General features: G+C 35.7%; 1 protein-coding gene across 1 annotated transcript; it reads right to left on the reverse strand.

The window, feature by feature from the left end:
• Window positions 1-6,226: 6,226 nt before the first annotated feature.
• Window positions 6,227-14,086, reverse strand: LOC140237586 (acetylcholinesterase-like). Its single transcript, XM_072317520.1, has 10 exons — window positions 13,925-14,086; window positions 13,158-13,343; window positions 12,268-12,427; window positions 11,774-11,851; window positions 10,931-11,049; window positions 10,088-10,255; window positions 8,609-9,063; window positions 7,903-8,097; window positions 7,072-7,253; window positions 6,227-6,342 (listed from the first exon to the last, which is right to left on the reverse strand). Exons 1-10 carry the CDS (start codon window positions 14,084-14,086, stop codon window positions 6,227-6,229), a joined length of 1,821 nt encoding a protein of 606 aa, XP_072173621.1.
• Between the last annotated feature and the right edge of the window lie 1,720 nt (window positions 14,087-15,806).

The following is a 15,806-nucleotide window of genomic DNA, read 5'->3' on the forward strand; positions in this document are numbered from 1 at the left end:
ATAATTTCGATGCGGCATTTTATACAAGAATGCCCTGTCACCAAGAGTAGCTTTTGATTTCCCTGATGGGTATTTCAGTAGCGTTTGATCCCATGAACTTCGGAGATGATAGAATGTTTGAAATGATGTTTTTAACTCTACAAGTTCCTGTAAGTACACTGGTGCTGTACCATCAAAAGCTCTATTTACAATCAACAGAGGTTTAAATAATGATTCTCTGCTTTACAGGCAACCAATGTAACGCACGCAGTGATTTTTTAATCATTATTAGTCATTACTAATGACGAATCTTTATTTTCTTTCGTTTTTACTTTTTTTTTTTGCAACTGGTCTATCGTGGCAAGACTAACTTCATTCCAAGTAGATGGTTGACTTAAGCAGCGGTTTTTTTCTTTACAAAAATTGTTTGAAAAAAACAAAACACACACCAGAAAACCGAATCTCAGGAGTATGAAAACGGTCGTCAGAATAAATAAGTTTCACAAAGGTCAAAGTCCGAAAATTGTTTAGATACTGACAACGCTCAAAAACATCTGAATAGGGAGCATATATGACTGTCATCTTCTTTGATCACGCTACTAGTGTGGAAAATTTTACCCGCTGTGACTCTCTCTGCCTCAGAAAGCATGACAATGTTTTGATACACTACATGAAGTTAGTTGTAAACTCTTTACTTTATCATTGTATGAGTGGGCTTCATTACACCGACATTGCAAGGAAACTAGCTTGAATTGTTTAAATGGCAGCTATCAAATGAGTCTAAACTGATGAAATTATTTAAAACTAATTACGATATGCCCTACCACGTGGAACCGCTGGTATGAAATTTGAAATACTCAGGTTTTATACACTTTGATCCTTGTAATTTTAATGAAGAGATATTCCAACAGCAGGTATCCAAGATTGGTGCGCGTCGTTATGGAATCATAGTTTTATAAGGCAATTACGATCTTAAAGTTCCTGCCCATTGTCTCTTGTTTACATGGCTGTAGACCATAATGTGTAATGATCTATTTCACCATTTTATTGTTCGGTTATATAAAAGCAACCTTGATATTCAAAAGGACAACAGTATCCATAAGACTATGCAACGTCGAGGACTTTGTAACTTGAATAGGAGAATTTATGCAATCATTTACATTGATGTACGGTGATTTGTCAATCAGTTGCAATTTATCGGGAGAAACCTAAAAGCTAAGAAGAGAGAAAGATTGGAGAAAGACAAAAAGCAAGAAAAAAAAATACAAACCCACTTACTTAGGTGAACATACCAAAACATACTATACAGAGAGAGAGAGAGAGAGAGAGAAAGACAGTACAGTACACATTTCGCTGGCCTTCAGTTAATTGTTTAATTTATTCAAAGAAACTCAAAACAACAACATCATACACAAACCCATATTCCATAATGTTTCCACCTGCCCGCATATATATTACACACTCATTGATTGTCTCATTTAAAGATGCACGATATTATGATGAGCTGATCATTGGGGGAGAGAAGAATGGCAAAGAAAAGAATCCCTGTCTCGCGCAACACGAAAAGAAAACAGTTGTCATGGTTATGATTGCTATTAATGAGGAAAGTGAAGATCAACTAGCAAAGTGACCAGTGATCTGGGCTTCATATTATGAAGTATTGATCGCAACAGTCAGCATCAAAGTGAAGTTTTGCTCTGACACTCGCGAAGATTCATAGTACTCTTGTTTCTCTTGTAAAGGTCTAAATTCCCCGCTGAGTTTTACTAAATGCAGTTGTAGTTTATAATTGTAATTCACAGCGTTATCATATCTCAATGTTTATAATACATTCATTATTCGTTCATGCATTACATTTTCATCAGAATACGATTGAGAATACGTAAAGTCAACAGACAATATTTTGCAATATTTTGCAAGCAAATTTCTGTAATGTCACTATAGATAAGCCCTCGAGAATGACGGTTAACTCATCAACATTGATTGATAATATTGTTACTAATATTGACACAGATCATTCGAAATCTGGTCTTTTGTATAGTGATATATCTGATCATTTACCTATATTTTTTTATCTGTGACGAGATACAACATTCCCATGTCAAGCAAACAGAAAGTAAGAAGAAGCGCAAATTCACATCAGAAAATATATCATTACTCAACGACGATTTAATCTCGGAGACATGGGATGATGTATTGCTTTGCGCAGACCCAAATATTGCTTATGATACGTTTTGGAATATATTTCTTTCTTGCTTTAACAAACATATCCCCGCAATTGAAAGGAAAAGTAATAGAAAAATTAAAAATCCATGGATAACAAAAGGAATTTTCCGATCAATAAAGAAAAGAAATATGTTATATAAATGCAGTTTACGGTATCCTAATAATGATAACGTTAATCGATATAAATTATATAGAAATAAATTGACACAAATTATAAGGCTTTCCCGTAGGATGTTTTATACAGAAGCCTTTCAAAATGCTACTGGAAATATGTCAGCCACTTGGAAAGTTATTAATGATGTGATTGGCAAGCAAAAGAATATGTCAACATTTCAAATTATACGTGACGGTCAAACACTCTGTAACCCAAGGGATGTAGCATGTTGTTTCAATGAGTATTTTGTTGCTATAGGTCCTAGTCAAGCTTCAAAAATAGATCCTACACAAACTGATTTTTCGCAGTATTTAGGTGCGTCAAATGATAATTCATTATTTTTTAAACCAACAGATTATGTTGAGATTCTTGACATTGTTCACTCATTAAAATCAAGTTATGCAACTGGTCATGATGAAATGAGTACGTATTTTTTAAAACAGATTATTGGTAGTATACTGACACCCTTAGTGTACATTTGTAATTAATTTGTCACTCTCAACTGGTATATTTCCGAATGCATGTAAAATTGCTAAAGTTATTCCAATATATAAAAAAGATGACTCTTCTTTTGTATCAAATTACCGTCCTATTTCTATTCTTCCTAGTATTTCTAAGGTAATAGAAAGGCTTGTATATAACAGATTGTATGATTTTTTTTTGACACAATATGATATATTTAACCAAGACCAGTATGGCTTCAGGAAATTTCATTCAACAGATATGGCACTAGCCCAATTATACGATAGAGTGTCGACTGCCTTAGCTGAACAAAAACATGTCATCGGTGTTTTCATGGACCTAAGCAAGGCATTCGACACTCTTGACCAAACTATCCTCATACGTAAATTGCAGTCCTATGGTGTTCGTGGTATTCCACTTGAATGGTTTAAAGATTACTCGTTAAATAGAAAACAATATGTGTACTATGAATCTGTTAACTCTGAAGTATTACCTATACAATGTGGAGTCCCACAAGGATCCATATTGGGACCGTTATTATTTCTAGTGTATGTAAATGATATTTCAAACTCATCTAAGTCACTGCAATATATTATGTTTGCTGATGACACCAATGTATTTTGTTCCAATTCTGATTTTCATTCGCTCCTAAGAACTCTTAACACTGAATTACCGAAATTATCTATGTGGTTTAAGAGTAATAGATTATCACTTAATCTGAAAAAGACAAATTTTATGTATTTCTATAACAAGAAGCACAAAATTGAAATGCAACATTTAAATATTATGGTGGATGGTGTATTATTGGAACAAAAAGAGAGTATTAAATTCCTCGGAATATATGTAAATGAAAATATGAAATGGAATGTTCATGTACAATATATCTCTGATAAAGTATCTCGTAATGTTGGTATACTTCAAAAGTTAAAGTATTATGTCCCTCAGAATATCTTATTTATTTTTAATTCATTGATATTATCGCACATTTCTTATTGCAACATTGTATGGGCAACATCAAAAAGCCACATTGATAGTATATTACTTTTACAAAAGAAAGCAATACGTATATGCACCAACTCAGGTTATCGAGACCATTCAGATCCTTTATTCGCAGAATTAAGAACACTTAAGGTAAATGACATTAATTTTTTGCAAAACTCACTCTTTATGTTTCGCTTACATAATGGTCAGTTGCCATCTTCTTTTTACTCATTATTTCAATTAAATAAGGAAATACATTCTTATCCAACAAGACAATCTGATAAGTTTCACTTGTATAATCCCAAAACAGTGATGGCTCTGAAATCTGTCAGACACACCGGACCCGATGTTTGGAATTCTCTTCCTTCTGAAATTCGAAGTTTAAAGTCCACGTATTCTTTTAGGAAGGCTGTAAAAACGATGTTGTTATCTGAATATCAGTAATTCCATTGTCATTGTTATATACTCGAAATTCTTTTGTACAAATATCGACACAATTAGTCTATTATGTAATAATGATTATGTAACCGACCATGACCTGTATCAACTGTCCACCTGTACCTCGTTGAAGAAATATTTTGTCATGTCTTGCTAATCAGTGATACAGGTGATTTTATTTTGTATAAACCTTTCGTGAAAGCAGACAAACCTCTCCCTTCCCTTTCTCCTTTCAACTATCCTATCTCTATGCAAGTCATCCCTCCCTCCTATTCTCCTTCCGATGTACATTATAATATTATGTTATGCTACGGGGGCTGCACGCAAATCAAGCTACGCTTATGCTGTAGCCCCTCTGTATTATTCATTGTAGTATGTTTTGTTGTACTTTTGCTGTACATTGTACACAGGCAATGAACAAGAAAATACTTATATATATTATCATATTTATGTTTGTACATGAATGTGTATATGTACAATGATGATACAGAAACCAATAAATCAAATCAAATCAAATCAAATCAAATCAAACAATATCAACCATTCTCTTCTGTTCTATATCGTAATTAGCTGATGACTCTTTTTCCACCAAACAAATTTCCGATCACGTTGGCAAATGCAAGCATAAACGTGTTTTATCACATGACCAAAAGAGATATATCATACTCCCTCTGCGTTGACTGGCAAGCAAACTACTCTCTGTGTAACAACATTACATTTCATTTATCATCAAGAAGGATGAGATGGTGACCTGGTGTATATTGTCCTGCATCTCATTGTTCAGTCTTAAAGAATTAATGCAGTTTTTAATTGTATGACATTATTGGAAATGTAAGAAAGTTTAATTCGTTGTGTTCATAATGTTCACATATCTTAGTTGGTTTTTTTCTCTCTCTCTCGAAAGGTGTTTTCCTTTTAATCATTCATTCGACTATTTCAGCAAACTTATGATACTAACACACTTCAGTGCAAATTGGACATAATAATTTTGTTGGATTACACACTGAATAATTGCAGTACAAAACCGAAATAAAACAAAATTCCCCACGAAAACTGCTATAGATGACAAGAGGAATGTATATTGACAAGTCCTGTGGAATATCACCGTTGCAGAAAGTTCTGTCTTTTAGGATACTCCTATATAGTCAAGAAGAGATTTAGATTATTCGTCAGTCATTTGATACGTCGATCATTTCCACCAGTCCTTAAGTCTTAATAAACAATACTTTCACGGCAGAAGTCCGAATGTATTTGTTTACTCGTTTAGAATTTTAATCTCAGAAAACTGTTGAGATACTTTTATTCAGTACCGGAATGACCGTATGACTGTCGCGTGCCCCAGTTTCTAGACTCATTAGGGCTCACATTTAATACTTTAAAGACAATTTTCGTAAACTCATCGAATTTGAATAACGATCAAGAAATAAACAAATAAACAAACAAACAAACAAACAAACAAACTTATAGTCATAGATGAGGAGGCATTGCCAGAGACAATTATGACCCAAAAAGACATATGAAGACACTTATTTGTGCATCACAGGTACACGATAAGCCATATCATGCCCCTTTATCAAATTCTACGTACGAAATCATAAAAAAATAAAAAGTAAAACTATGAGAAAAGATAACAAATGAAGGGAAGAAGTCGTGTGAGTAAAACAAAGGGTAAGGCTTGAACGGTGAAGATTTGTCATTACCTTTAGATTTTTGATTGCAATTTACATTACAACGGGGAGTTCATGTAACGTGTCACTGCTGATTTATGACAATAGGTCAATATCTTTTATCGTTATTTCAGACACTATAGCCTATATACACTATGGTCTTGAAGGTAATTCTGCTTTGTAGTTTCTGATGCAAAAGACAATAAGGAAACTAACTTAGGCACTTGAAATAGTGGCTTTAATTCCAGTAAAGACATGTAGATGTACTTCGCTTTAATCGGCGAGGTGCATTCGAGGATAGTTGTGTGACTAATCAAAATTAATTGCAGGTAGGTTCATTCTTGTATTCCTCGAACGCCTGCTGCCATGCTGTCATCTCCGTCTTCCAGTCATCATAACTTTCCCGCCATTCCTTCTCAGTGTCACTTATGTCGTCTGGAAAGAGAGGGAGAGAGAATGAAGAATTGATGTGATTGTCAAAATTAGCGCGCTTTCTTTTTATAGCTCACACTCGCATCCTGATTTGTCAACCCGTGCGCCAACTAATGACAAAACTAAAAAATGTTTTGGAGTTGCTTTTCTGTCGATACATTTTTTTTATGCATCTCATATTCTTAATGAATTCTGTGATTGATGACATCTATACCCTATTTCATTAAAAAACAAAGATGGCACATTCTGACTCTTTACCTTAGGAGACGATGTCGATGTAGAAGAACAAATCAAAAAGGCGGAGACGAATTACATTATTCCAATTATTGGTCTGTTTCGAACATGAATCTATGTTAGAACTCGATCATTAGCCTTTCTTATACCATCTGTGGGATTACCGTCTGATTGAAGAATAAAAACAGAAGTCCAGTATCGAGAATCTACATGCTGCACTGCTCACCAAACTTTATACGTTTATACAAAACGAGAATTTATTGTAACGTGCAAAGGGGAGTCATCTACACTTAGGTATAGGGTTAATTGTTTCATGATATCAGATGGTGATGGTTTCTGGACATTGGTTCTTCCTAATTTTCGTAAACAATTATGGAACATACACACAGACATACAGACACACACAGCATACAACCGTGTTTCTATACCTGAGATTCTCGAATGTAACCTGCAAAGCTAACGTATAGTATAACGAAGTTATCATGGTATCAAAAATACCTGTAAAAGCCACGAGGGATGGGAAGTACTGGTTCCAGAAATGGCACTGTCTGGCTCTAATAGCCCTCCCTGTGGGCAATCCTATAGCTATCTCCTTGTACGCGAGTTCAGGGATCGTGTACTCTGGCCAGGTGTACTGTCCTTCCCACAGGTCTGAATCCATGCTCGGCTTACTGGGGTTTCTACGATACATATAATAGTTGCAATCCATTAATGCATTAAGTTCTTGTTGTTTAAGTGCCTTCCTCACACTGTCACATGCAAAATTAAATCAATGTTTTTAAAGGGTGTGTACAGTTCTGGTCGAGGTGAGGATTTAGCTTTTAATGTTTTGCGAGATATTCAGAAACCACTCTATGAGATGTCAAAGAGCATGCAGTTCTAAGGGGTATCAAAAGTTTATTCGATGAAAATCGGTTTTGAAATGGCTGAGATATCAAAAAACAAGGTGAAACAAAGCGTTCCTAATAAAGTTGTGGCATGTCGCCTTTTATTATTAGCACTTTTTTGGATATCTCGGCCATTTGAAAACCAATTTTCTTCAAATAAACATTGAATTCTTCTTAAAATTACATGCTCTTTCATATTTCATATAAGGCTTTTCATTATCTCACTTAGAAATGTTCAAAACATGAATCCCCACCTCAACCAGTACTGTACAGTCCCTTTAAAGGCACTCAGAATTTAACTGATAAGGAATTTTGTCTTCAGTACAATGCAAACAAGAATATCATCTATCCAAAACTTTTCATCATAGATAAGAGGTATTCGTATTTTCTTTTTAATATTAGCAAACTATTTCATTTTTAGTGAATCAAATGACTGGCTTACCCGGTCTTGGCAAAGTTGGTCCAGAATTGCATCATTATAACGGAGAGGGCGTTCTCCTCGTCAGTCATGTTGTGTCCTTTGACGTGGTACAGCTCATCAATGAAAGGGACGCCCCACACAAAAGTCATTTCCTCTCCATGTGCCGCACCAAGCCAAGGAGTGTTGGGAGTAAATCCTTCGTACTCATAGAAGCTCCTAGTATCAATCAATTGAAAAAAAAAAAATAGTGACACAGTAACACAAAACCAACTGATACAAATGAACACACTCTGCTAAAGTCAGTTTAGAAAGTCTCTTACTGAACGTAGGTCACAAAAAGTTGAAATGATTGAATTCACTCAATATGACATTACCCATTAACACCCCCCTCTCAAAAAACAAAAACAAAAACAACAACAACCAACAACCCAAAAAACAAAAATTACCCCCCAAAAAAATCATCATTGTCAACTTTGGGATTAGCTTTGAGAACGACAATTAATTTTAGTTCGCAGATGTGCTGATGTGTTGCCAATAAGTCATTTATGTATTTAGATAAGGCGCATATGACACATATTAAAATTCTATGAAATGATAATAATCATTACATGCATTAGTACGTTCTGTAAGATTAAATGCTTTCCATTTCGGGCATGAGGTAAGCCTACTCATGTTTCTGTATAACTATCGCCGAAATGCATTAAAGGAAATAGTTGCAAGTCCATACTTCGTAGGTACGTGGGTCATAAAGTACTGGTAGACGGGGCCGCCGTGTGATGCATGTCCTGCGTGTTCTCTGATGACGTAATCAGTTGGACAACCGAACATCACATCTCCAAAGAAATCCACGACCGAGTCGAAGTAATCCGCAGTAATGTTGTCTGCAATACTCCAGTCGGTATACTCCTGGTCTACAGAGTCGATTATGATCGCATCCTCCAGACCGTTGTAGAAAGTTAGCTGGTATTGAATCGAAGCAAGGTAGGTAGCCCGGTCGTAAGGGGGCGGTGTTTCGCTACCCGCGTAGGCAGGAAAAGATCCGTATGGTATTAAAGTCCCCTCGTCCTTGTTGAAGCCCGCAACGATTGGTACATGGGCAAAGTCCCCGTTGCTGTAGAGGTTTTTTGGTGTATCTTCGAGAAACGTACCGTCCAGAGTCACTCGATACACAGCATCATACACCTGGGCATTATGATATGATAATATGAAGACAGGTCCAATTTACAGAGCAAAATTGATCATGGCTGATAATCATTAATATTTAATAATTTTAATGAAACTGTACAGGCAGCATTGTGTGTCGATGTATACATCACCTCTCCGTCTATCTCATAACTTAATACTTCACTAGAATCCCGATTGTTCTGGCTGAACTTACACACACATACACACACACACACACACACACACACACACACAAATATCAATTTACTTTTGTGAATGGGTGTTGATGTTGTCCAGGGGTTTGGAAATTGAGCCGAATCTGAAAGCTATATAATCTAGAAATTAGCATGTAATTATTTAAAACTGATTTATGATAATTTATCATAATATTCAAGCCACCTCCTAACATGAATTACGTTGAATACGGAACGTTTCAGTACCCTATCAATGTCGCTAGTTTAGCTGATTTTCTGACATGTCTGAACATCTTGTATAGGTCGGCCGTTCCACAGTAAAAGGGTCTATCTTGAGAAATGTTACTTCGGAAAAAACGGGTTTAAAGTTTGGTGTATTTGTATGTCTGCCTCTTGTGTTTGTAAAGAAAGTGGCTTGTGAGTGTAATGTATTATGAAAATATAAAAAAATGAAATATGAAAAATACACCAAACTTTAAACCCGTTTTTCTCCGAAGTAACATTTTTCAAGATAGACCCTTTTACCGTGGAACGGCCGAGGTGTACTAAGAATGGAAATTACTGTAATCGCTAGGGAAGGATGACTTTCAATAGGGATGGAGTGTTGTTCCTAATCAAGCCAAAATATTTTAAAGTACTTTTTTTTTTCTTCATGTGAAGCGATGACATTATCTCGTCATGTTCTATGACAGTGTCATAAGAAAATGTGAAATTTGATACTTTTACATCCTTCTGGTTTTTAGCTACCTTATCCATTAAAGTACATTAATACTGTGACATTCTCTTTGGTAGATGAGGGTAATAGTACATCATGTACATGGTGCACCACGTTGCCATGGCAGCCACACCTCATCAGCGGCCTTCCTGAGTTCTTCAGCATCCTTCTCTTTGAGACATTCCACCAGAGCCTCAGAACTCGACGTGCTGCACCCCATGGTGACGCCCAGTTCTCTCGACTTCTCAAGCTCTCTCTCCGGATCGTTGATGAAAGCCCAGTCAGCCAGGGCTGTCCCACTCTGAATCAGTAAAAGGGACTCAAATATGTCACTGGAATGTATCCACAGAAAACATGAACAGAAAACAGCAGATGAACTAGTGAGCAATACGAACAAGAATATCCGTAGCAACTGACATGACCCACATGTAACTCACATCATTAAACACCCACCAAACATTGCGAAGATACATCAGCAGGCTAATTGGCTTGTTCTAGTGAATGAAACAATGTGCACGTGCAAATGTTCACATTGGCAAGTATACCTTTAAAAGATATCCTGGCTCGAGAGAACACGGCGCTAAAGGAGAGCAGTTTGTCGATTACTATTTCCCAATGCATTGCACTTGATGCCGCCATTTAGCTTTCTCAATAAGAAAATACTGAAAACTGTCAATGAAATTAAGAAGTCGTGTCATGGTACTTGCAGTCTAATACCGTGGAAGTTCTCAGACTGGCTAATTCTCAGACCTATATAACAATGTGTACTTACATGTCATTCTTATACAATCTCTGATGGTGCACTTGATTCTTCTTTTTTTTTGTCACAGTATTTTTTTTTTCTGGTCAAATAAACAAATATGATTACAACAATAATAACTAACCCTTTTGAAAAGAAAGAATAATGACTAATCAACACCCAGCGGTTATTGTCTTCTCTATTGCATTGCCTAGTTACATAAAGATAATTTCCCACCTGCATGATTGCCTGACTAAAATAAGGTCGACTCAGTTTGGAGAGAAGGTGAAAGCTCACGCTTCCAGCTCCAGCGCTCTCTCCAAAGATTGTGATCCTCTCCTTATCTCCTCCAAAGGCTGAGGGAAGAAAATAACAGGATAGAAAGAGATCGGCAGGTAATCGTAATAAATGCATGGATAGATCTAATAAAGATTAACTGGCAGACTTTATAAAGAGAAAGGAAATAGAAAAATTATATAGAAGGAGATAGGTCACTTAACAAAATTATGAGACTCAATATTCAAAATGTATGGCCGAATTCAGAAAGATTCAGTAATCTTGCTTTAGAGCCAACAGAAAGTTCCTGCTTTTGGTGCATTTCACGGAGTGAAACCATGATTCAAAATATCTGGATATAACTTTAATACTCGTCAGTATGATGCTTAGAGAGCATTATAAATCGCGTCAATTTAGATGAGAACTGCAGTAGTGACTACAGTTTTATTGAAGTACATGTGCTCTGAACATATATATATATATATATATATATATATATATGTATATATATGTATATATATATACCTTGATTGTAATTAAAAGCACTGTGTACATGTATACAATTGTTTCTGTTTAGTATTACATTCTCATCGAAATCAATAAATATAATCTTCTTTTTGTACTGACGATATCTGAGATATTACCACTGAATCCTGCAATATCTTGCCACCCTATTGATTTGCATTCAGTGTAATTATTTAAACAAATGGTTGATACATAAAAGCAAGGCATTAATGTTATTTTAAAATTCAAATATCAGAAACCTATGTCGTGTATGTTGCTCTGTTACCTGGGTATTATTACCTTCAATGTTAGTATAGACCCACTTGAGAGCTGCCACCTGATCCAGCATACCAACATTACCAGGAGCTTCTTCATCAGCTGGTAGAAAATGAGATTGAGAGAAATTATCATTTAAAGAACAGGTGTAAAAAAATACTGAATGACTGGTTAGCTTTAGTCTGAATTGCTTCATATTACTTGGGAAAATCTCTCCGTTTTTACATTCACTAAATATGTGGATGATGAACATCATTTGAACTACTGTTGTCCTTTTTTTTTTTGGAGTGGGGAAATATGCCTTCATTTTGTTCTTATCTTCTTCTTTTTTTCTTTGAGAGACAACAATGGCTGTTTCGGATCCTTTGACATGCTGTATGTACATGCTGTATCTGAATCTTTGCCTTCTATATTCCATTTTGAATGCACTGGTCGCACATGACCTAAACAGTTTTGACCAAAAAGAAAAAAAAAATCATTTTTTTTTTCTTGTTTTACTGAAAGTGATAAGAACTGACCTGTGGTGAAAAAAGAGAAAACGTTCAGGCGGTAGTTGATAGTTACGATTATGACGTCACCGACAGAGACCAATGGGACGCCGCTGAGTTCCACTGTCATCGCGGTTCCAATGGAGAAACCGCCACCGTGAATAAAGACCATGACTGCAGCACCGTTAATCTTTATCAGTCAAAACAAAATCGATAATAGTATTTCTTGTGGAATTATTATTCATAGCCCATGGATTAACATTTATTACAGACAAATTTGACATTCAATGCTAAGAAAGATCATTGAATTTCCTCTCCATATTATAAACAAGATTATTATGTTTAATATGCCATCAACAGAACACATTTGTTCCAATAACTATAGACAAATAAGTGGTTAAAGGGATTATCATTATATATTATTATATTCTATTCTATTAAACTATTATTATTATTACTATTAATCTTTAATTATTAATCTTTATCAATCAAAACAACATTGATAATTCATGTCTATAACATTGTATTTCTTGTGGAATTATCAACATTTACCACGGACAAAATTATCACTAACGTAATTTCGAAGACGTTAATCTTGAGGGTTGACATTGTATGCTAGAAAAGAATAATGAATTTCCTCTCCATATTGTATAACAAAATATCATATTCAATAAGGCCTCAACAGAACATATTTGTCCTACTGTGAACACACAAGTGATTAAAAAAAGGAATCTCTGAGACAAATCCACTGTCTCTAAATGAAATCCCGAGTATTCGACGAAGGGGGTGTATATGCTTGTAAAGCTAAGCCCACAGTTTTGCGGTAAAAGGCACCGGCGAAAAGTGCAGGCAACAATATTGATCCTACATAATTATCATACAGAGAGGGAAAAAAAATCCTTTTCCTTAATGAATCTTACCTTTGGATTAGGAGCAAACACGTTTAGATACAGACAGTCTTCTGACATCTTCTCGGGAGGCGGGAAAAAGTCAAATACACCTTGCTGACACACAGCTTCAAATTCCGTAGCGTTCCTTTCTCCTTCCCATGACGTCATATTTGTGGGCGGGGCGAATCTCTCAGGAGGGGCTGCATAAGGCACCCCCTATACATTGGTAGAAATAAAATAATAAATACAACCAAACAAGACTAATTCTGGGATTTGATAATGTCAACGCTTCCATAGAAGTTCAGACTTACGGTGAAGAGGGTTTTACCGTGGTTCAACCTGACTAGATAAGCTTATTCTTCAACTTTAATATATCTCAAGCAATTTCACCTCATTGGTCAACCTTTCCGGTATGATTCAATATTTGTGAATATCTTGTAGTGATTGTAACGACTTGCATGAAACATTTTAATCATCTTGATTATTTACAAACAGAGTAATGGAGAGAGCGTCGCATGGATCACTCGTCTGGAAGATAAGTTTTCTCATTGAGGCATTCCAACACCTTACTCAACGTGTACAAGAATATACTAGTGTGTTAATATGGTTAAGAAGTAAGAATGAATACAATTGTACTAGGAAGTAAGGCTGCATACTACTGTACTCACTAAGAGTTCAGCATGTATACTGGTGTACAAGAGTTATATAAGAATGTCTTATACTTGTGAACAAAGGAATAAAAATGGTCACCATAGGTTGAAGCCACTTAAATCGGCTCCCTTTTTTTTTCAGCTTACCAAGAAAACGTCAACATCTTGAGTCTTGTTGATGAACCTGTTTTCACTGAAAGTCACTGTTTTTCCCACCAGAGTTCCTTCTTTCACCGTAACTCTCGGATTCTCAGCATTCAGTGGCGCGAAAATGGCAAATATTGCCAACAAAGTCCATAATAGTCGCATCGTTTGAGAGGTACCACCTTGCCTTGTTTTCTTAATCAAAAGACACTGATCTATCCAGAGAATCCAAGTAATGTGACTACGTGCAATCAGTTGACCTTGTATAGAATGAACTTGATCTATGCTTGCCTAGGATTGTCCTACGCAAGAACTGTTTGTATAGCGCAAGATATTCAGACTTTGGTCACACTTTATAGACCGACCAATGGATAAACCGATGCGAAAGTGACGTAGATAAATCTTAACAGAGATAATAGATGAACGCATTAAACGTAGTTAAATATTAATTAGTGAAACAACTTCAAGCAAAAATGTCTTTAAACAGATCGGAGTGCATTGTGAAACTTATCAGTTCGATAAGTGTATGCTGCGCTTGAATGGCAAATATTATTGATGATGGCTTTTTAAAACTGTTCTATATGACTAGACTGACTTTCAAAGTGAGTAGGTGGTCGATTTAAGCAATATATTTCTGCTTTTAAAGGTTGTTTTAGGAAAAAACCCAAATCACAAGAGTATGGAAACGGTCGACAGAATAAATAAGTTTCACAAAAGTCAAAGTCCGAAAACTGTTTAAATAATGACAAAGCATAAACCTACAGAACAATATTGAATAGGGTGCATACAATCAACTTCTTTGATCACGCTACAGGTATGGACACTTTTACAGACTCTGTGGCATTGTGTATCAATAGTTTGATACACTACGTGTAGTAAGGTCTTTATCTTATCATTCTGGGTGCACTTCATTACACTGGCATTGCAAGAAAACAATCTTGAATAGGTTAAATGGCAGCTATCAAATGAGTCTAAACTGATGACATTATTAAGATGATTTACGATAATCCCTACCACGTAGAACTGGTATATGTATTTTAAAATATTCAGGTTTTATACACTTTGATCCTTGTAATTTGAATGAAGAGATATTCCAACAACAGCCATCCAACGCTGGTGCGCATCGGTGTGGAATCATAGTTTTATAAACGGCGTAGACCATAATGTGCAATGATCTACTTCACCATTTTGTTGTTCAGTTATTCAAAAGTTACCTTGATATTCAAAAGGACAAAACATTATTCATAAGACTATGCAATGAGATTTTTTTTTTGAACTTAAACGGAAGAAACCTGATAAAAAGCTAATAAGCGTACAGATAGTACAGGCAGAAATGGGGGAAGGATAAAGAAAAAAAAAAGAACTAGAGATTGTAATTTGTCATTACTGACAAATTAAGGTGATCCGATTTTTTTTTAATCAATGATTCGAGGTCTGATCGCAATAGGCATGACCATACAGGTTTCATCTGTGTTTAGAGACATTGGTCGTGTGATGTTTGGATTCTCATTTAGAAAAGGGAGTCATATCTGTCATCTTTGGTACCAAATTCTGTATAAACTAGATAACGAAGATACAGCAACAAATACATAATTTAGGCATGACCATAAAGGTTCATCTGTGTTTAGGGACATTCGCCGTGTGATGTTTGGAATCTCATTTCGAAAAGCGAGTCAGACCTGCCATCTTTGGTACCAAATTCCGTATACACTGTAACGAAGATACAGAATGAAGTATATTTGACCATTGACCCCACTTTGCACAGCCAGGATGGCATCTAAGCAAAAAGTGGTTATTTCGTAAAATGATTCTTGTAACATGGTCTTTGCGTGTGCAAAATATGGAAGAGATAGGACATGTATTCACTAAGATACAGGATGAAACA

This window comes from Diadema setosum, chromosome 14 (genome assembly GCF_964275005.1).
Source record: "Diadema setosum chromosome 14, eeDiaSeto1, whole genome shotgun sequence".
NCBI lineage: Eukaryota > Metazoa > Echinodermata > Echinoidea > Diadematoida > Diadematidae > Diadema > Diadema setosum.